We start from the raw sequence: 23,027 nt of genomic DNA, 5'->3' as shown, positions 1-23,027 counted from the left end.
TGCTCCATTTGTAAATCCTTCAAAAAGAGAATGCAGGTGGCTAGAGAATTATGCCTCAAGCAGCACCTTACAGAGCAAACTGTGAAGCCCACATCAGTGTCAGGATCCTCCTCAAATCACCGGCCCCCTCAGAGGGCTTTGGTGCTGCCACACGTTGCTGTTATGCAGCCAGACTTTGACTCTTCTCCGAGGGGAAGAAACTGTTCTTCTTGATCTCCTTCCCTGAGAAAGAGGACTCATAACACTGACTGACCAAAGCTTGAAAAGAGTCTTCCTCACCTAAGAGGAGTACTGGGCAGCACCAGGATTCCTCGAGTGCTCAAGGTAGAGTGGGGCTGTCTACCCAGTCTCCAGTACCAAGATGGGATCATGCCAGCACTGTACCATTGACTCCTGTACAGTCTGTGTGGTGGCCATTGAATCTGGTACCGACATAGTCAGTCTCAGCACTCACCATATTGACCCCACAAGCTTTTCAAGTAGCAGCAGATTTACTCTGCTTCTCTGTTCCAGACTCGCCTTTGATACAGGAGTCCTCGACTGCGCTGGTATTGTCTGTGGCCCCAGAATCCGTATCAGCACCAAGGGGTCTGTTGTTGGTACTGTTTCCTTCTTTGGCACCAGAGACAATTTCAGTGTCTACAGGCCTGGTATGGACCAGATCTGCAGAGGCAGTACCGTCCCCTACTTCGATACCAATGCCTTTTCCAGCACCAAGTGTTAGTTCTCCCTCAATGGCACTACTCGTAGTCAAAGCACTGGCTGTAATGCATCTGTAAATACCAGTGTGGCCCCTGTACTGGGCTTCAGATGAGTTGGGACATGTGATGCCTCCACGAGGGGTGCCTCCTCCATTTGCATTGGACTATGTGGGAAGTGCCGTGTCTCCTAGCTCAGAGTCATCCTCTGCCTTTCCTTCTCCATCCAGGTACCAGGTGCAAAAGTCACACTCCCTTCTGGGAATTGTAGTTTACCTCTATCTGAGCAAGCTTGGGACAACTCCCAGAATGCCCAGCGGGCTATTGTCACATATCACAGCCCACTGCTGCGTGATTCAGAGAGCCAAGCTGGAGTCTGAGGGCGGGGTGACAGCCGCTCCATTCAGAAGAGTGTGTGCTGCAGACCCCTGCATGGACGCAAAATTTGTATTTGCTTTAACCATCAGTATCAGGACCAGCACCTTTCTTGCAGTAGAGATAAGGGTTCCCCAGTACCTACCAGCCACCAGTGCCATATCATTTCCCTCAGTGGTCTTCATGGAACACTTAGGATGTTCCTTGATCTTCAAGGTCCGAATTCTGGGCTTATTCCAGAGCTCGGTCACACAACCTTCCTGCTATTTCCCAACCCACTGAGGCTGGAGATGCATACTGATATTGGTCCTCCTGAGCTGATACAGTCTGAGCCTTTACTGCATTAGCAAGTCACAGCAAATTCCATTGGACCGGCTTCCTTCTTCATCAGATGATTCCACTGTATTGGATTCATCTTCTCCTGTGTCTGAGGACTTTAAGTCATACCAAGATCTCCTGAGGTTAGTGGCTACAGCTTTGGTAGACAGTGTCCAGTCATTGACTCCTGGGAGGGAAGCCCTCCCTAGGAATGAAGTGCTTTTGGAACCCACAAAGGTTTTGTGGTATATACCAGCTTCCTTACTGTCAATAGTACAGCATACTGAAAAGTGGTAGTATGAGCCCTCTGCAGGGTTATGAGTGTATCTACTCACATTCAGCCCCTAACCCTCTCTTGTCATAATGGTGGCAGTTGAGCGGTTACATGCGGGGAGATAGAAGTAAACACCTAAAGACAAAAAGTCTAAAATGTTACATTTAATGGAAAGGAAATTTATTCAATTTTGTCTTTACAAATACACATTGCTAATTAGCAGGTGCTGTTATCAAAATATGACTTTGTAAATTGGGAGGCTATGCCCAAATTTACACATGAGTTGTCAGAATCCTTCAGGGAACAATTTTAAGGCTTTCATTGCAGAAGGCCATCTAGTGGCAAAGACATCACTGTAATCAGCACTGGACATAGTGGATGTCTCCTGCAAGATTATGGCTTTAGCTGTAACAATAAGAAGAGCTTTGTGGTTACGGAAATCTGGTATAGCTCCTGAAGTCCAACAAAGCATACAGGACTTACCTTTTGATGGTCAGTTTTTGTTTTCTGAAAAAAACTCTTGAGACATCACATTATTTTAAGGACTTGTGGTGCGGTGGTGCCCCACCCCTGAAAAGAAGGGCTGAACCAGGCCAGAGAGGCTGTGCAGACCCGCAGCAGCCAATCAGAGAAGACCTGAGGAGAGCCAATCGGGGCCGGCATAGGCCCTATATAAAAGCTGCCTAGTGGTCAAGGGAGGAGGACTGGCTCCTAAGCTGAAAGGTAGCACCTTGGACAGAGCAGTGCTGGGGAAGGGTAGAAAGAGCTGGGAAGCTCTGGCCAAGGAAAACCCCAGGCTGCCGGCCTAGCTACCAAGGACCGGGCAGGTGCATAGGGCCGAAGGGGAAGCGGCCCAGGGACAATAGCAGGGTTAGGGGAGAGAAGGAGGGCAGAGAAGCTGCCACTAGAGGGTCCCTGGTTCAGGACCCAGAGTAGTGGGTGGGCCTGGGTCCCCCACTTCTCCCTTGTACTACGCCTGGCTGAAGAGGAGCATGGCCTGATCCAGGCTGTGGCTGCCCCCTGCGATGAAGGGGCTAGACTCAGAGGCTGCAGCCGGCCACTATGGCAGGTGCAGATGGTGGACTGCTGATAACACCAAACCCCCGGAAGTGGGTTAGACCTGAAGAGGACGCTGCCGAGTGAGGAGCATCGCGGGTCCAGACGCCAGCAGGGCGAGAGACAGATGGGACACCACCAGCAGAGGGTGCCCTGCAGAGGACGGAGCTAATTCCCAGACGTACCAGCAGGAGGCACTGCGGTGGTGAGTCCCAACCCTGTCACAGGACTCAAGCTACTTTAAATTCACTGGGGGCTTATAACTCAGCACTAAAGAGGCACCATTATAGAAGTCTGCAACAGCAGCAGAAATACCTCTCCCAGTGGTACTTTCAGCATCTTATCCTGCTACACAGCAAGACTTCTCTAGGAAGGGACACAAATCACAGAGGAGAAGGCCATCTGGTTCACCAGCCTGCATGTCATCCATCAGCTTTAGGCAAGCAGACAATCTGACTCTCCTATCAAGGGCAGCATTCCAGTTGTAAACTTCCCAACCATGTCTCCTCCATTTGGGGACAGGCTCCCTCACTTCTACACATAGGTGTTGACTCTGTGGGTGCTCTGGGGCTGGAGCACCCATGGAAAAAACATAGTGGGTGCTCAGCAGCCCTGTGGATCAACTCCTCCCCTTCTCCCCCAGTGCCTCCCACCCATCAGCAGCCCCACTGATCAGCTCCTCCCCCTCCCTCCCAGCGTCTCCCACCCACCGCAGATTAGCTATTCAGTCATGTGCAGGAGGTGCTTTGCGGGCGGGGGGAGGGAGAGGGTGGGGCGTGCTCAAGGGATGGAGCAAAGGGGGCAGGAAGAGGTGGGGTGGGGAAGAGACAGAGGGGGCACTGCCCTTAAATAGCCTTGGGAGAGGCTACGAGATAAAATTACAATAGATTTATAAATGGCTGATATTTTAAAGCTGTGGATATGTTCTGTTCCTCACGGATTTTTCAACTCCACAGGGTATGGTATTGTATCAATACATTTAGTGTATATATCTAGCAATACACACAACTGATTGCTGAATATTTATTGTCTTTTTGCTCTCATTCTCTTCTGCGTGCTTGCTTTATTGTTAAGCCTGAGGCTTGTAAAAGGAACACTCATGAGAATTCTTTCTTGATGGTCAGTAAAAAGATGTATTTGTCATAGCATGTGAGAGGGGTTAGCAGAATGTCACATCCCATTATTTCAGTTCTCTCTGCAAGTACAGCAAACATCATAAGTCATATAGTCATTTAAGTAAGATATGTCTTCATATTCCTTCTGTTGTATTAAAAAGAAGTACCATATTTTTATTTTTCTTTACATTTTTCCATTTTTAACTCTATCTTTTCTTTTCTCTCTCTGTTTTCATTTTTTTAAAGTATTTTCTGTACTCTGTGTTGGCTCTGATCATCTTATGGGAAGGCAGGATGTTTAGGGCTTGTCTCTATAGCAAGCTATTGCACAGCATGTTAATACACTGTAGATGCACACACTGGATTGCCACACGCTAATTCTCTATGGAGACAAGCCCTTAATCATACCTTTTATTTTGCTTGCTTGTTTTTTGTTGTATATGTTAAGGTCATCAAGTCTTGCCAAAGAGAGCTACCATATTCACAAATGTACTTATTTGCATAATTAAAATACATTAAAATACCTTAACATATAGTATCATAGGATCCTTCACAGCGTCATGTGTAATCTAAAGGGAAATGGAAAGTTTCTAATGCAAGATATATAGAGATATATTTTAACTAATTCATCAATCCTAATTATTCGCAATGACATCCTACACTATAATCTATATATGTTTACATTTTGAATTTAACACTCTTTTTTTCAGCCTGCATGCCATTAAGGATGAGATGTTTCTTAGACATGCTTTGTACCGTCAGGCAGCATCATTTAACCAGGCATCCCTCAATCAAACGGTATGTAAAAACAACTATGCGATTGTTTTTTAATGTTTTGTTTTTATTGGAAGGTATTTGGACCTTCTAACACTGCAAAGCCTAGTAATAGACTTATATTATGAAGCCAAGCAAATCCAAAAGCAAGAATTAGAAAGATACAAAAGTGAGTCACTACAGAGAGGGTATGAGGGAGATTCCCACACCTGAGCCATTCTTTTTAAGTGACAAATCTGAGGAATTGTCCCAGATTGAGGTGTTAGTAGAGGGGGTTTTGGAACAAATAAATATATTTTTACACAGTAGTGAGTGACCAGGACCTAATGGTATTCACCCAAGAGTTTTGAAGAAACTCAAATATGAAATTGCAGAACTTCCAACTGTGGTATGTAACATATCAGTGCCAGATGACTGGAAGACAGCTAATGTAACACTGATGATGGGTTGTTGGAGGGGTTTTTTTTGTTTTTTTTGGGTTGGTTTTTTTGGGGTTTTTTTTTTTTTTTGGTTTTTTAAAGGCTCCAGGAGTGATCCTGGCACCTACAGGCCAGTAAGCCTATCTTCCATATCAGGAAAATTGGTTGAAATTATAATAAAGAACAGAGTTATGAGACAAATTGATTAACATGATTTGTTTGGGAAGAGTCTTTTGTAAATGGAAATCATGTCTCACCAATCTATTAGATATCTTGAGGGGGTCAACAAATGTGGACAAGGGTGATCCAGTCAATATAGTATACTTGGACTTTCAAAAAGCCTTTGACAAGTTCCCTCACTAAAGGCTCTTAAGCAAACTAAGCAGTCATAGGATAAGAGGGAAGGTCCTCTCATGGATCAATAACTGCTGAAAAGACAGGAAACAAAGGGTAGGAATGAATGGTCAGTTTTCAGAATGGAGAGAAGTAAATAGAAAGGTCCTTCAGGGATCTGTACTAGGACCAGTGCTGTTCAAGATATTCATAAATGATCTGGAAAAAGGGGTAAAGAGTGAAGTGGCAAAGTTTGCAGATGATACAAAATTACTCAAGATAGTTAAGTCCAAAGCAGACTGCGAAGAGTTACGAAGGGATTTCACAAAACTGGGTAACTGGGCAACAAAATGACAAATGAAATTCAATGTTGATAAATGCAAAGTAATGCATATTGCAAAAAAGAATCTGAACCACTCATACAAAATGATGGGGTCTAAATTAGCTGTTACCACTCAAAATAGAGATCTTGAAGTCGTCATGGATAATCTCTGAAAACATCTGCTCAGAGTGTAGTGGCAATCAAAAAAACTAACAAAATGTTAGGAACCATTAGGAAAGGAATAGATAAGCCAGAAAATATCCTAATGCCACTATATAAATCCATGGTATGCCCATGCCTTGAATACTGCATTCAGTTCTGGTTGCCCCATCTCAAAAACAATATCTTAGAACAGGAAACAAAAACAGAATGGCAACAATAATGATTAGGGGTAAGGAACAGTATCCATATGAGGAAAGATTAAAAAGACTGGGACTATTATCTTAAAAAAGAGATGAGTAAGGGGAATATGATAGAGGTCTATAAAATCATGAATGGTGTGAGAAAGTGAATAAGAGCGTTATTTACGCCTTCACATAACACACGAACTACTGGTCAGCCAATGAAATTAATAGGCAGCAGGTCTAAAACAAGCATAACGAAGTACTTCTTCACACAACGCACAACCAGTGGAACTCATTGCCAGGTGATGTTGTGAAGGCCAAAAGTGTATCTGAGTACAAAACAGAATTAGATAAGTTCATGGATAATAGGTCCATCACTGACCATTAGCCAAGATGGTCAGGGATGCAGTCCTATGCTCTGGGTGTCCCTAAATGTCTGACTGCCAGAAGGTGGGACTGGACAACGGGATGGATCACTTGATAATTGCCCTGTCCTGGTCATTCCCTCTGAAGCATCTGGTACTATCCACTGTTGGAAGACAGGATACTGGGGTAGACCATTGGTCTGACCCAACATGGTCATTCTTATGTTCTAATGATTGAAGCAGATTTTCAAATATGGTTTTATTGCATGCACACAGTTCTGTGTACCTAATTTGTATGTGCATGTTGTGGATGAAAATGAGATCACCTTTGCTGGGGTGCAGGGTGTGCCAAATCACCACAATGGCTTATGTACCACAAGCAATATCATTATAAAATACTCAAGAGTTGATCTGGAGACTGAAAGCAAGATCACAGCTTGCTTATTATACCCCACCATTGGGGAGTAAGTGTCTGTAAGATTGTTATTCCCATGTGTGGGCTATTCCCATTGTGGGTCACACTGTGATCCCAAAGGGCCACTAATTTCTCTCCCATACATGTAGGTGGGGAGTCGGTGGGTAGCAGTGGGGAATTAGACAAGTTTTGTCTCTTGCTCTCCCTCCTCCCCCAAAACATTAGCCACCCCAGCTGAGCTGAGCTGGCTCAAAGAGGAAATAATAATCTGCATCAGGGAAAGACCTGGCACAAATTGCTTCCTCTCTGGAATGAGGGATTGAATTGTGATTCTGAGTCACAATTTATTCCCTAATCTGCTCCTGAGGCAATGCAACTACGTGCTGTCCCTTACTTGGGACAGACTGTGTTCTTACAATGTAGCCCTAAGGAATATGACACGCACATGCACACTATTCAAAGAAGGACCTAAGAGAAAGTGCTTGGCAAAATAGAAATGGAAGGTTTATTGTTTAAAATTCACTTATTGCTTGGAAACTGAACGTATACAAAGGGAAAAACATTTATTTCCTTCACAAAAAGTTGTGTGTATGCTCTGTCCAATTTGTGCTGCTCTGGCAATGTAAAGGGGATGAGTCTGATGACCTGGTCATTCAGCTTGGTCAGATCTGTAATCAGCCATAGCTCTCATCTCCAGTGGACTTTCCCAATAGAACTAGAAGTCTTAACACTCAGACAACAGTACTTGGCACTATAAGTTTGAAAATCCTTCAGTTGGTGAATAAATTCAAAGAATACATCAAGGAATGCCTCTGTTGGAGCCAGACTCATTTTAACTACAGCTGTCCATCCTAACGGATGGGGAAGTACTTCTATAGTCACTATCAACTCAAAGGAAATGGATAAAGTCAGAAAATGTCTGTATATTCCCCTAAATTATAGTTCAAACATAAAGATAGTAAAATCAACCCTGCTGAGGTCAGTCAGGCAATGATATAGCTGTTACATATCTGTACATGCAAGGGAGAATTTCCATTAGTGGAACTACTCACACACTTAAATTTAAACACGTGCTTAAGTGCTTTACAGAATAGGGATGGAATTATTCACATTCTTAATTGCTTTGCTGAATCAGAACGTTAATGCATACATGCATTGTCCTGGACATGCAGGGAGAAAGACAAGATGCAAGGGATGTGGATAATTAGGCCACAACTGTAATTATTTAATTCATCTGGGAACTATCTGGCAATAGGTCATACAGTGAAGTCATCATTCTTTCCTTAATTATTTCCACCTGTTTGAAGACTGCCATCAGCCCCACCACCCCACCCCTCCACACCTGATTCTCACCCCATTGCTGGGACCTCACTGACCTTAACTCATATGAGGGCTAAGGTGCTGTGTAAAGGGGGTTGTCTCCTTGTTATATCAGACGTTGGAAGCCCCTACCCCATTCTCCAGCTTCTTCAGGAGTTGCCTTTTCCTAAGTCCACTTCCAATTCTGTTTTATCAGGGAACGAAACCCCCTATAGAGCTGTTAGGATATAGATATACAGGCCTGTCTGTAAAGGCCTATACGCTAAGAATTTAGGTGTATTCTTATCACTTGGCTAGTTAGAGGTATAAAAGAAAGAATCAAAATCACTGTCTGCCAGTGTAAGGTCCTTATCTTACTGTGACAGTCTGAGGCCCTGTTCTTAGGCTAAGGCCTTTGGCTAAGCAGCAGAGGCAGCCATAAGCTGGGAAGTGACCGGTCACATCCTCACGTTCCAAACTAGTCGCATTGAAATAAGGTGCTATTGGGCTGTTAGGAATACAATCCTGTCCTGATAATGCCTATCGCCTCCAAAGAAAGGGAAGTGCCTTGAAGATGTAAAAGGAAACTTAGTTTGATAACATCCTGTCTGGCAAGAACTCACTTATCAATTTCTGTGTTTGTTCTATCACTGTAGTCCCCATTTCCCCATTGTTTGTCTGTATAATCTCTGTCTGGTTCTGTGATTATTTCTGTCTGCTGTATAATTAATTTTGCTGGGTGTAAACTAATTAAGGTGGTGGGATATAATTGGTTAAATAATCATGTTAGGATTGGTTAGTTAAATTTTAGGAAAATGATTGCTTAAGGTATAGCTAAGCAGAACTCAAGTTTTACTATATAAGTCTGCAGTCAATCAGGAAGTGGGTGGGTGTGTGAGTGGGGGAAATGGGAACAGGGAATGGGGGTGGGGAAATTGGAATCATGTTTTGCTAAAGGGGGAAATGGGAACAGGGACACAGGTGTAAGGCTCTGTGGGGTCAGAGCTGGGAAGGGGGACACTAAGGAAGGAAACTGGAATCATGCTTGCTGGAAGTTCACCCCAATAAACATTGAATTGTTTGCACCTTTAGACTTCAGGTATTGTTGCTCTCTGTTCATGCGAGAAGGACCAGGGAAGTAAGTGGGTGAAGGAATAAGCCCCCTAACAAGAGCGAGTACCTGCATTGGCCACCAGAACTTGCCACCAATTAGGTTGGCTCTCTCCTCCCCACCCCTAGCCACTTTCCATGATAGTTATAAAATGCTTTGCAGAGTGGGGATGGAATTACAAGATTAAGTGCTTTGCTGAATAAGAACCTTAATGCGAACATGCAGAGTAGATGAGTTATAGTTGCTGTGAAAACTAGGGCTGTCAAGCGATTAAAAAAATTAATCTCAATTAATCACACTGTTAAACAATAATAGAATATCATCTATTTAAATATTTTTTTGATTTTTTTTCTACATTTTCAAATATATTGATTTCAGTTACAACACAGAATACAAAATGTTCATTAGATTTATTTTTAATACAAATATTTGCACTGTAAAAAACAAAATAAATCGTTGTTTTCAATTCCCCCATTACAAGTACTGTAGTGCAATCTCTTTATCATGAAAGTTGAATTGACAAATGTAGAATTATGTACCAAAAAACTTCATTCAAAAATAAAACAGTGTAAAACTTTAAAGCCTACACATCCACTCAGTCCTACTTCATGTTCAGCCAATTACAAACAAATCTGTTTACATTTTCAGGAGATAATGTAGCCTGCTTCTTGTTTATGTCAACTGAAAGTGAGAACAAGCATTCGCATGGCACCAGCATTGCAAGATATTTATGTGCCAGATGTGCTAAAGATTCTTATGTCCCTTCATGCTTCAACCACCATTCCAGAGGACGTGTCCATGATGATGATGGGTTCCGCTCGATAACGATCCAAAACAGTGCTGACCAATGCATGTTCATTTTCATCATCTGAGTCAGATGCCACCAGCAGAAGATTTAATTTTCTTTTTTGGTGGCTCAGGTGATGTAGTTTCCACATCGGAGTGTTGCTCTTTTAACACATCTGAAAGCAAGCTCCATTCCTTGTCCCTCTCAGATTTTGGAAGGCACTTCAGATTCTTATACCTTGGGTAGAGTGCTGTATCTATCTTTAGAAATCTCATATTGGTACCTTCTTTGCATTTTGTCAAACCTGAAGTGAAAGTGTTCTTAAAATGAACAACATGTCCTGGATCATCATCTGAGACTGCTATAACGTGAAATATATGGCAGAATATGGGTAAAACAGAACAGGAGGCATACAATCCTCCCCCCAAGGAGTTCAGTCACAAATTTAATTAATGCATTATTTTTTTAATGAGCATCATCAGCATGGAAGTATGTCCTCTGGAATGGTGGCTGAGGAATGAAGGGGCATACAAATGTTTAGCATATCTGGCACGTAAATACCTTGCAATGCTTGGTACAAAAATCCCAAGTAAACATCTGTTCTCACTTTCAGGTGACATTGTAAATAAAAAGCAGGCCGCATTTTCTCCCATAAATGTAAACAAACTTGTTTGTCTTGGCAGTTGGCTGAACAAGAAGTAGGACTGAGTGGACTTGTAGGCAGACATGCCAAACTCATGGGGGAGGGGGGGAACCCACAGAAAATGGGCTTGTTTTTGGCTTAATTGGCTTGTGAGTTGCTTGTTGGCTAGTTTTTGGCTTGTAGCTTGTTGCTGCTTTTTTTTTTTTTTTTTTTGGATCGGTTCCCAGGAAGCAGGGGCAAGTGGGGGAGAGAGTCGGGGTGCACAGTGGGCCCACCACAGTCCCAGACTGCATGCCAGGGGGATCTAGTCTTATAGAGTGTTGGGGTTCTTAGGGATTGACTTGTTTTGGCCTTGTTTTAAAATGGGATTAGCTTGATTTCTGGCTTATTGTGAAAGTCAGGGTGCTTATTTAACACACAAAAGTTGGCAGCTGTACTCGTAGGCTCTAAAGTTTTACATTTTGTTTTTGAGTGCAGTTACGTAACAACAAAATAACCTACATTTGTAAATTGCACTTTCACGACAGAGAGATTGCACTACAATACTTATATGAGGTGAATTGAAACTATTGAACTATTTCTTTTGTTATTTTTACAGTGCAAATATTTGTAATAAATATAATATAAAATGAGCACTGTACACTTTGTATTCTGTGTTGTAATTGAAGTCAATATATTTTAAAATGTAGAAAAACATCCAAAAATATTTAATAAATTTTAACTGAGATTCTATTGTTTAACAGTGTGATTAATCATGATGAATTTTTTTAATCGCAATTAATTTTTTTAGTTAATTGCATGAGCTAACTGTGATTAATCAATAGCCCTAGTGAAAACCAAATGTTCAACTTCTTGACATTGATGCAATTAAAAATTCAATTATAATAGTTGCACATCTATTGTGTTTTTGCACTGATACATATTGTTTATTGCATAAGGTCACATATAAAGTCCAGCTGTGAACATATTCGATTCTACATGTAAAAGAGCTGTTTTTCACTTTAGCAATATTTGAACTGGCTTTTGTGTGTCATTACTGTATGCAACCTCCCCATTTAGTCAGATGAACAAAACATTGCATGCTATTTCAGTATTTTATTATTGAAGCTTCATTGTTTGTGAGCATACATGGTCTTAAGTTATGTTTTCTTGAAATATGCTTAACATGTTTTTGGTGTTTTACAGCTTGCTGTTCCTCTCTATATTGAAACTGGTGCAAGCCAAATAAATGAACGAAGGGGTGCTTTATATTTACCTTTTTCACCATTGGTATGTAACTTCATTTTTCATTAAATGTAACTGTTTAAAATTTTTTTGTGAATACTACAAGTGTATAGTAGAATTTTCTGACAATTTTTGAAAAGTAAAATTTTTACATAGCAAGGAGTCAGCAAAAAATCTGATTTTCACAATGAAAAAAATTCTAGTGATTCTTTTGACAACTTATATCTGACAATTGTTTATTGCATATATCAAAAAATTCACTATACATGTGTACATTTTAACATGTAGTTGTGAATGTTGTAATTTACATTAACTTTTACTTTTTCAGAACTTAGACAAATGGCCTATATTGAATAATAATTTATGATAGAAGATCTATAGAATATCTAAGGCCAACATTGAATAACATTTAACAATAAAATTTGTATGTCCTTTTTTAAAATTAGAAAATTGAATAACAAATAATTTACTGTTAAGATTGCTATGCGTAATTCAAGAAAAGACATAATAAGGTTACAAAAACAGTTCTAGTCTTCCATCTTAACATTCAGTTAATAGAGACCAAAAATTTTAAAAGAATGATTCTCAATGGCAGGCATCTAAACAACCTTAGCTCTACCCTTTTAACAAGACATTAGCAACAGCAACAAACTCTTAATGAAACTTATCCCTTTATCATGTAGCTCTCTCAGAACTGTATATGAAAATTTAAGTAACAGTGTATAGGTACTGTATCTCAAATAGCAAATAGGTATTAAATGACTTACTAGGTATTCAATGACTTAGTATATAGGTATGTCAAATAGCAGTCTTTTCTTACTGAGAAAAATAGTTCATTATACCCCTAATTAGACAACTGTAATTAGAGAGTAAGGTACTGAATAGACGAAACATAATCCTTAAACCAGATAATAAAACTTTCCCTATTACCTTTAAAAAAAAACCTGTTCATGTGATAGTAAGCCACCACACTTGTTAATATAGAAGAATATACACAAAATACTCAATTTTTTATTTATAATGTGTGACAGAGCTCCTTCTCTGCCTCAGTGGGTTCTGCGCTTCCACTTAACGGTGGGCCAGGGTATTCCTCCCTACCTCAGAATTTTCTCACACCCCTAAGCTTGTTGTCCATGCCTTGCCTGAGCAGGGTTCCTCCCTGACAGGGAAGGCAGAGGGGAGCCTCTTAGTCTCTCGTAGCCCCTCCGGGCAACAAACCAGGCACCTAGTTCAGTCTCTTCCCTCAGACCTCCACAGCCCAGAAGGGCTGTTCACCCTATTGGGTAGGGTTTCCCTTGCCCTTCGCCTCTGTACCTGTGGAGTTTTCCCTCCTGGTGTTTGTCAGCATCTGCATCACCCAGTTCTCTAGTAGCAAGCTTTCCTCCCACAACTCCTATCACACACCGCTATCTGGCTGGAGAGGAGGCTTTTAACAGGTTCTGGCAGGCCCTTGATTGGTCCCAGGTGTCCTAATTAACCTAGAGCAACCTCTGTTTAGTTACTAAGGGAAAAGGGACCTGCTTATCCAGGGGCTAATATACCTGCCTTCCAGCACTCTCCTGTAGCCATCTTGCCTGACCCTGTCACATATCACTCCCCCCTGCTCAGCACCATGGGGTTGGGCAACTTGGGTTGCTAGACAGTGTACCCAGGACAAGCCATCCGCATCGCCATGGCGGCTTCCGGCTGTGTGTTATATGCATAAGTGGAACTGTTGGAGGGACAAGAACCATCTTCTTTTTGTTCTGTTGCATCCACTGGAGGGGCGCATGGTCGGTCATGAGGACAAATCGCCGGCCTAGCAGGTAATATTGTAGAGTTTCCATGGCCCACTTAATGGTGAGGCACTCCATCTCTACTGCTGCATATTTCTGTTCCCTTAGGAGTTTTCTGCTAAGGTAAAGGATTGGGTGTTTGTCTTCTCTGACCATCTGTGATAGGACAGCCCACAATCCCACTTCGTATGCCTCCATCTATAAAATGAATTCTTTAGTAAAGTCTGGGGCTATGAGTACAGAGTTGCTGCAGTGGGCTGTCTGTCCGCAGGTCTGTGAATGCCCCCTCTGCCACATCGGTCCATCTCACCATGTCAGGTCCCCGGGCCTTATCAGGTCCTTCAGGGAACTTGCCCTTGTGGTGAAGTGGGGGATAAATCACTGGTAGTACCCCACTACTACGTCTAGGAATGCTCAGATTTGTTTTTTCTGGTTTGGCTGGGGCCAATTTTGGATTGCTTCCAGCTTATTTAGTTGGGGCTTTACCACACCTCTCCCTACAATGTATCCTAGGTATTTAGCCTCCACTAGCCCTATGGCACAATGGGCAGGATTGGCTGTGAGGCCAGCGCGCCTTAGGATATTCAGCATCGCTTCTACCTTTTCCAGGTGGGTCTCCTAGTCTGAGGCATGGATAATCACGTAGTCCAGGTAGTTCTTGGCCCGCGCCACTTCCCGCAGCCCCCATTGGCCTGGAACGGTGAACCGCAGCCAGTGGGAGCTGCAATCGGCCGAACCTGTGGACGCTACAGGCCACGTGCCAAAGGAGCCCTGGGCTAGAGGAATCTGCCAATACCCCTTTGTCAAATCCAGGGTGGTCAGGAACCTGACGTTGCCCAATCGGTCAACTAACACGTCTATGCAGGGTATAAGGTATGCATCAAACTGGGATACCTCTTTCAGCCAGCAAAAGTCATTGCAGAACCTTGTGGTGCCGTCGAGTTTGGGCACTAGCATGATCAGGCTGGACCACTGACTGTGGGATTCCTCGATGACTCCTAATTCCAACATTCTCTTCACTTTGGCCTTGACATCCTCCCTTTTGGCCACTAGGACCCATATCGTCACCTTTTCCCCGGGGTTTGTGAGGATGTGGTGATATGCCTCGGTCATCCAGCCTGGTCTCATCGAGAACGCATCCTGGTTCCAGTTGACCATCTTGGATGCCTCGGTCTTTTGATCTGGCGTCAACTCTGGGGATATCCTCACCTGCTCGGGCTGGCTGCTTTCCTGGGGCCAGGTGTCTTGGGTGACTACACATGTCTCTCGGGCATGCCAAGACTTCAGGAGGTTGACATGGTAGACCTACTCTTGTTTTAGGCATCCCAGTTGTCACACCTTGTAGTTCACCTCTCCCACAGGTCTGACCACTTGGTAGGGCCCTTGCCACTGGGCCAAAAGCTTACTCTCTGCCGTAGGCACCAATACCTTCACCCAGTCTCCAGGTTAGAACCGTCAAACCTTTGCTTGGAGGTTGTAGTGGTCTCATTGGGCCTCCTGTGCTTTCTCCAAGTGCTCCCATATGATGGGGGTGACTCAGGCTATCCGGTGTCTCATTTGTAGCACATGCTCAGTTATGTTTCTCGCCGCGTTGGGTTCTTCCTCCCAGATCTCTCTGGCTACGTCTAATACGCTACAGGGGTGGCGCCCGTATAATAGCTCGAAGGGGGAAAACCCAGTGGAAGCCTGAGGAACTTCCTGGATGGCAAACATGAGATAAGGCAATAGTGTGTCCCAATCTTTTTCATCCTGACTTACCACCTTCCTTATCATGGCCTTGAGGGTCATGTTGAACCTTTCCACGAGACCATCAGTGTGCAGGTAGTAGACATGGAGTAGAGCACATAGGTCCTTCATCAATTTTGACATGAAAGGGGTCCCTTGGTCTGCCAGTATCTCCTTTGGTAGCCCTACATGGGCAAAGATCTTCACTAGCTCCTTTGCTATCGACTTGGAGGCCGTGTTCCATGGGGAATGGCTTCCGGGTACTGGGTGGCATAATCCAGGATGACAAGCACATGCTGGTGGCCTTAGGTCGTCTTCTTCAGGGGACCCACCAAGTCCATGGCTTTCCGCTCAAACGGGACCTCTATGATTGGCAGAGGCACTAAAGGTGCCCTCAAGAGGGGGTGGGGACTGTGTTGCTGACACTCAGGGCAAGAAGCACAATACCGCTGGACTTCTTCGTGTATTCCTGGCCAGAAGAACCTTCGTAGGATTCGTGTCAGGGTCTTCTCTGCCCCTAGGTGCCCTCCAAAAAGGTGACTTTGGGCAAGGATTAACACCACCCTCAGATGCTTTCATGGGGCCAGGAGCTGATGTACTTCCTGCCCCTGCATCTGTATGACTCGGTACAGGAGATCCTTCTTGATCATGAAGTAGGGTCCTGGTCCCCAGGCCTTTTTGTCTATGGATATCCCATCTATCTCAGCCACCTCCCTCCTGATGTTATCATATCTCAGGTCTTCTGCCTGGTCAAGCCGAAAATTCTCTCTATCAGAACTAACCTGCCTGAGCTCCAGGGGGCCTGGCTCTGCCCCCTCTGCCATCTTGGTGGCGTCACGGTTGGGACCAGCCTTGGGTCCCTTTCCCGCTGGAGCGGACTCCATATCCGCTGCCCATGTCTGCATGCCTATGAGTGTGGCCTTCTGGCCCTGGATCAGAACCCAGGTTCCCAATGCCTTAGCTGCCCTCCTTTTCTGTTTGGAATTTCTGACCCTCCTGGGAATGGGGAACAGATCCTGAGATATGTCAGAGAAAATTAGGGGGTGGCATTCTGCTGTGGATGACTCATTAACTTCAGGATGCTCTCCTTCCTCCAACCCCTCTGGTGGGAGCAAGCTTCCAAACCCTGGGAAATCTCTCCCTGTGAGTACGGAGTATGGGAGTTTAGGGTATGGGAACCCCAGTAATGTTCCCCTGGATCTCAATCTTTGCCGGGATGGTGGGGTAATAACTAACCGCCCCAGGGACACATGTTACCCCTGTACATTTGGCCTGCATCAGCTGACTGCATTTCACTAGCTTCCCTGAGATGAGGAGGTTAGCGCTCCCGGAGTCCACAAGCGCCATGGTCTCTACCCCATTCAGTTTCATCGGCCTTGTATATTTATGTGGCATTACCGCAATCCCCACAAAATGGATTAGGATACACTGGTCTTCCCAGTTCCCCAGGTTACACTGCATGGGCTCCTCAGCTTTGGGACACCGGGCTGCTATGTGCCCCAACTCTCCGCATGCATAACATCTATACATGGCCCTAGTCACCCCCTGTCCTTTGGGCTAGGGGGACTGGCCCCACAGTCCTCTTTGCCCAGGTCACTCCGTCCCTTCATGGCCCCTGGCTGGTCCTCGGCTCCCCTCTTCTCCCACCTAGACCTTCCCAGGTGCTCGGTCGTCCGAATTCCTGGGATCGGGGCCGATCGTTTGATTCAGAATGAATCTTCCCTAGGTGGTCATGAAAGTTCCCTGGCCATTATCCATCTCTCCACCAGTGCAACCACCTCATCATAGGAGGAGGGGTCATTCTGGCCCACCTCTGCATGAGACCAGAATCTCCTCGGGACTATCGGCCTTGGGTTGCAGCCACTTCCGTGCAAGGTGGGTGAGGTCAAATAGTTTGGACCTTGGAGGCTTGGTCTGTTGGTAGCTCTACTTGTAATACCTCTCGGCTTGCACCGCTGCCATCACCCCCGAATGGGCCAGGATCTCTGCTTTCAATTGGGGGTAGTCAGACGCCACTTTTACAGGCATATCATGGTAAGCCTTCTGGGCCTCCCCACACAAAAAGGAGGTGAGGATGTCAGCCCACTGGTCCTTGGGCCAGGCCTTACACAATGCAGTCCTTTCAAAGGTAAGGAGGTACGCTTCCACATAGTCTTCCGCAGTCATCTTTGGTAGGTAACTGGTGGCCTTGAGGGCTCGCGTCCTGTTGGGCCCATGGGCTAGGGTGGTCAGGGCTTTCAGCTGGTCCATCAACCCTCACAGGAGGGCTCGGTCCTAGGCAGCCTGATTCATCAACAATTGGTTGGTCTTGTGCTGCAACCCCATCGATTCCTGCTGGGCTGTCGTCTGGGATTAGGTGACCTCCTGCTGGGTCACTGTGGCCTGTACTAGTGCCCTCACCACATTGTCCATTGTGGTGAGGATAAGAAAATCCCCTTTTTCTCCTTTTTTGGCTTAGTCTGCTGCACAGTCACACAATCCCACCACTGACACCAGTTGTGACAGAGCTCCTTCTCTGCCTCGGAGGGTTCTGTGCTTCCACATAGCAGTGGGCCGGGGTATTCCTCTCAACCTCAGAATTCCCCCACGCCGCTGGGCTTGCTGTCCATACCTTGCCTGAGCAGGGTTCCTCCCTGCTTATCCTGGGGCTAATATACCTGCCTTCCAGCACTCTCTTGTAACCATCTGGCCTGACCCTGTCACAAATGTTAAAAAGGTCTGTAAGAGACCATTCCCCTTCTAAAAAAATCAAAAGAAGTATTAACACTATTTCCGTGGAAGTTGAATCAGGCCAAAAAATGGTAACACAAAAACTAGGACAGAGTTATGGTTATTTAAATGCTGCTCATTGAGAATATTTCAGTATTTGTTTGCAACATGTTGTAGTAATTACAGAGCCTAGAAACTGTAGTCATAGACCAAGACCCCCAGTGTGCTAGGTGCTGTACATACACAGAACAAAAAGATGGTCCCTGCACCAAATAGCTTACAATCTAAGTATAAAACAAGACACAGCAGGTTGATCTACACAAACAAGGGAATACAAAGAAACTGTGAGACATGGCTGGTGTCAGAATTGTTTATGTAACTTCCGATTTCCACTTTTTATAGTATTTGATGGTTTTACAGATGCTTTTATGTCTTTGCTTGAATTTCACACAATAACCTTAAATGTAACTTAACAAGTTTCTAGTTATTTAATCAACCAATAACTTTTAATCAGCCTTAACGAAAAAATGTTCCATACTAGCCCCAGATACCTTCCCAGTCTACTGCAGAGATGGAAGAAACAGATCTTAATATTGTAAAAATTCCAACCGGAACAGAAATGTGCTCTTTGTATGAAGATGGTAAGTATGACATTTTTTAGGAAAAATAATATACTTCGTAATTTTATTTTATGGGAAAACAGACTGATAGGAATCCTGTTCCTTCAATTCCATTCACGCTGCCCTGAGAATGTTTACATAAAAACTAAGTAGAGCTTTATAAGAACTTCAATTGAATTATTATTGTTTGTTATGAAACAGGAAATAATATTGTAGCAGGGTGGTCACCCTGCTCTGGCCCTGAAGGGGTTAAAACATCCCTGGGGACCCAAAAGGAGTTAAAAGCAGCCAAGCTAGGGGAAGCAGCCACAGGTGTGACCAGCTCAATCAGGGCCCAGCTGGCCCTTATAAGAGGGCTGGGGGCATCTCTCTCCAGCCCTGGAGGGGGAAGGGCTAGCTGCCTGGGAGCAAGGTACCTGAAGTAGAACAGTGCTGGGGAAGGGCAAGAGGAGCTGAGGCACTCCAGCCTGGTAAAACCCCAGGCTGCAGGCCTTGTTGAAGGCCTACAGAGGTACTGGGGCTTCAGAAATACAGCGTGGGAATAGGCAAAGGCAGCAGGTCCTAACCCCTTTCCAATGATGAGTGATCATTACAGACTGCAGTCTGCCCCAGTGAGCAGAGGCTAGATGATGACTGGCAGTAGCCACTGAGGCAAGGTGCGTTTAGAGGGTTGGGGGTTCCCCTGGGAGGGGAGACCCAGCATGTGGGGGTTCTGCCCCAGCAGTACTCTGATGTAAAAGGGGCACCGGGGTCCGGAAGGGACATGGGGGCCTGAGGCAGGTGAGCCACCGGCCTGCAGAGGGTGCTCTGGGCTGGACAAGAGCTAATTCCCAAGCCGACTAGCAGGAGGTGCCATACTGGTGAGTATGGACCGTGCTAAAAATATATTTTAAATGCAATGCAGCAGTTTGACAAGAAGCAAAATACAATTAACTACTTCTCTTATAAAAGTTAGGAGCATTATGCATTCATTTTGTCTGGTATGCAGTTTGTCAACTATTTGTTCAATCAGATCTCATGGGCTCTGATCCAACAAAGCACTTAAGCACATGCTTAACTTTAAGCATGTGAGTGGTTCTTGGACTTCAATGAATTATCCACATGCTTAAAGTTAAGCACATGCTTTAAGCATTTTGCTGGATCAAGGCTTTAGTATGCATACTTTCCACTAATAGTACTAACATTGAAACTAGCTACCATTCCTGCCTTTTGTAAGTATAGATACATCACTCTGGATGCTTGAGTGCTATTTAAGTATTCTCTGACTTTGGTTAGATTGACAAGTAGCAAAATCTGTTAAAACTTTTACATTTGGCATTGTTCTGCTGTTTATCCCACTTCCATAACTCTCCTCCAGTTCTTTCTCTTATTCGCACAAGTTCAAGCAAAACCTACATCAGGTTTTGGAAGTGAAGCTTGTCAAGTCAGGAATATAGAAGTAGCATTTCAAAATGGAGTCCTCCATGTCAGTAACGTTGGCAGTTAGCTCTGGGAACTTCATTACTTCAGAGGACCTGCAAAATACCCATATGTATTTGCCCATTGTTGTCATAGGTTTCTAATCCTGTCATTAGGACCTTTAATCTACCTTGCTGTTTGACCTTTGCTCCCATGTTATTTACCAAAATGATAGTAGTATTGGCAGCCACTGACAGAGACAACTATACTAGTGTACTCTGATGGCAGGCCAACCAGAGCCCTGACACTTCCACTCAGACTCTGCTGTTTGTTGAGCCTAGGAACTAAACGATCACATAGCTAACTTCTTTCTTCATGGCTTCTGATCTACGTGGGCACAATTTTCAGTGTCGCTATCTAGCTAAAACCTCTCTAGCACATTATCAACTATCTACAACCTATCCTGGAAAATGATCCCTCACTCTCACAGACCTTGGGAGGCAGGCTAGTCCTCACTTACAGACAGCCCCACAACCTGAAACCAATACTCGCCTACAACTACACACCACACCACAGAAACACTAACTCAGGAACCAATCCCTGTAGCAAACCTCGTTGCCTACTCTGTCCCCATATCTACTCTAGTGACACCATCAGAGGCCCCAACCACATCAGCCACACCATCAGAGGCTCATTCACCTGCATGTCTACTAATGTTATGTATGCCACCATGTGCCAGCAGTGCCCCTCTGCCATGTACATTGGCCAAACCAGACAGTCCCTACGTAAAAGAATAAATGGACACAAATTGGACATCAGGAACGGTAACATACAAAAGCCAATAGGAGAACACTTCAATCTTCCTGGACATTCTGTAACAGATTTAAAAGTAGCTATACTTGAACAAAAAAACTTCAGAAATGGACTTCAAAGAGAAACAGCAGAACTAGTAAGTAAGTAACTTAGTAAGTAATCTAGCTAGATATGCGTTAGATTCTGTTTTGTTTAAATGGCTGATAAAATAAGCTGTGCTGAATGGAATGGATATTCCTGTTTGTGTCTTTTTGTAACTTAAGGTTTTGCCTAGAGGGATTCTGTGTTTTGAATCTGATTACCCTGTAAGGTATTTACCATCCTGATTTTACAGAGGTGATCCTTTTACTTTTTTTTCTTCAATTAAAATTCTTCTTTTAAGAACCTGATTGCTTTTTTCATTGTTCTTAAGATCCAAGGGTTTGGGTCTGGGTTCACCTATGCAAATTGGTGAGGATTTTTATCAAGCCTTCCCCAGGAAAGGAGGTGTAGGGTTTGGGGAGGATTTTGGGGGGAAAGACGTTTCCAAGCGGGCTCTTTCCCAGTTATATATTTGTTAGACACTTGGTGGTGGCAGCAATAAAGTCCCAAGGGCAAAAGGTAAAATAGTTTGTACCTTGGGGAAGTTTTAACCTAAGCTGGTTTAAAAATAAGCTTAGGGGGTTTTCATGCAGGTCCCCACATCTGTACCCTAGAGTTCAGAGTGGGGAAGGAACCTTGACAGGTGCCACTGGACTCGTTTTTGTGGATACAGACTAACATGGCTACCCCCGATACTAGAAACATTTCTGACATCTTATTGGTCCTGACTTATTTCTAATGATGTTGGAGTGTATCAAGGAGAAAGAGCCACCCCTTTGCTGCTGTTGGGCAGTGATTACCCTGCTGCACAAAAAAGGAGACCTCTGTGATTTTTCAGAATTGTAAACATATTTTCTTTCTCTACTTCAGTTATAAGATTTTGTCCAGGGACTTAGCCAACCAGCTGAAGGATCGTTTGGGCACTTTGATTCATCCTGATCAAACATTCTGTTTCTAGCTCCTCTATTTTTGATAATTTGTTCTTAATATGTGGTGTTTTTACTGTTAGTAAACTTTTTAATCTGGATGTGGGGCTTATTTAAATGGATCAGAAGAAGGCCTTTGATAGAGTTAATCATAGTTATCGTTTAGAAGTGTGAGAAGCTTTTGGGATTGGGCCAATGCACTTCATATATTTCTTTATTGTACCATAACGTTTTTAGTTTCTTAAAGATTAATGGGGGTATTAGCTGCTGCTTCCCAGTCCACAGGGGCATACGTTGGGGTGCCCTTTGTCTGAGATGTTATATGCGCTGAGTCTGGAGCCATTCCTGTGCTTGTTAAGAAGCTATTTGACTGGCTTACCTGGGCCAGGAGAGCCAGACACTTTCCCAGGTTGTCTGTCAATCTATGCTGATGAAATCTCAGTTTTTGTCATGACTGAAGGTGAAGTGTGGGCACTTTGTGTCTGTTTACAACTATATGAACAAGTATCCTCTGCCCGAATTAACTAGGCTAAGAATAATTAGATCTTATTGGGCCCTTTGCGGTGCCGCACGCCCCTTGGTGCCTCAACAATTACAGTGCGGCACCTCTGGAATTAAGGAGATAGGGCTATTTTTTGTATCTGAACAATACAAGTTAAGGAACTGTACGGGGACTGAAGAGAGAGTGCAGGGCTGCCTGCAGAGATGGCACTGGCTCCTTTTTGGATGTTCTTTTCAGGGATGGGTTTTGATTGCTAGCAACATGTGGCCTCAGTGTTGTACCAGCAGCTGGTGTGTCTAGATCCTCCTCCGGGCCTCCAGGACCAGATTCAGCACATCAACCAAAAAAAATGTTTTTTGATTAAATGGTTACCACTGGTTGCACCTGCTTTGCTGCTGTTGCCATTAGATGAAGGTGGCTGGGGCTTATTGGCCTGGTCAGGAGGGTGGCGGCTTTTTGCATCCAGTCTGTTCAACTGTTGCTGTACTCTGACTCCCTGCTGGCCTGGAAGACCCTTGCCCTCTCTGTCCTCCATCATGTTGGGGGATGGGCTTTGACCTTCACATTTTCTTGTTGGCACCTGGTTGATTACAAAGTTTAGATTTG

General features: G+C 44.2%; 1 protein-coding gene across 7 annotated transcripts in view; it reads left to right on the top strand.

The window, feature by feature from the left end:
* Positions 1-23,027, top strand: part of C2H10orf67 (chromosome 2 C10orf67 homolog) — a 125,959-nt gene that overhangs the window by 87,964 nt on the left and 14,968 nt on the right. For all 7 annotated transcript variants that reach the window (XM_043541328.1, XM_037890846.2, XM_043541329.1 and 4 more), the window contains 3 exons: positions 4,547-4,634; positions 11,834-11,917; positions 18,623-18,722. In XM_043541328.1, the coding sequence (XP_043397263.1) occupies positions 4,547-4,634; positions 11,834-11,917; positions 18,623-18,722 (272 nt within the window). The remainder of the gene's footprint in view (positions 1-4,546; positions 4,635-11,833; positions 11,918-18,622; positions 18,723-23,027) is intronic.

The sequence above is a fragment of the Chelonia mydas genome, chromosome 2, assembly GCF_015237465.2.
Source record: "Chelonia mydas isolate rCheMyd1 chromosome 2, rCheMyd1.pri.v2, whole genome shotgun sequence".
NCBI classification, from domain to species: domain Eukaryota; kingdom Metazoa; phylum Chordata; order Testudines; family Cheloniidae; genus Chelonia; species Chelonia mydas.
Note: the sequence above shows the minus strand (reverse complement) of the source record. Positions and strands in the feature narration are given on the sequence as shown.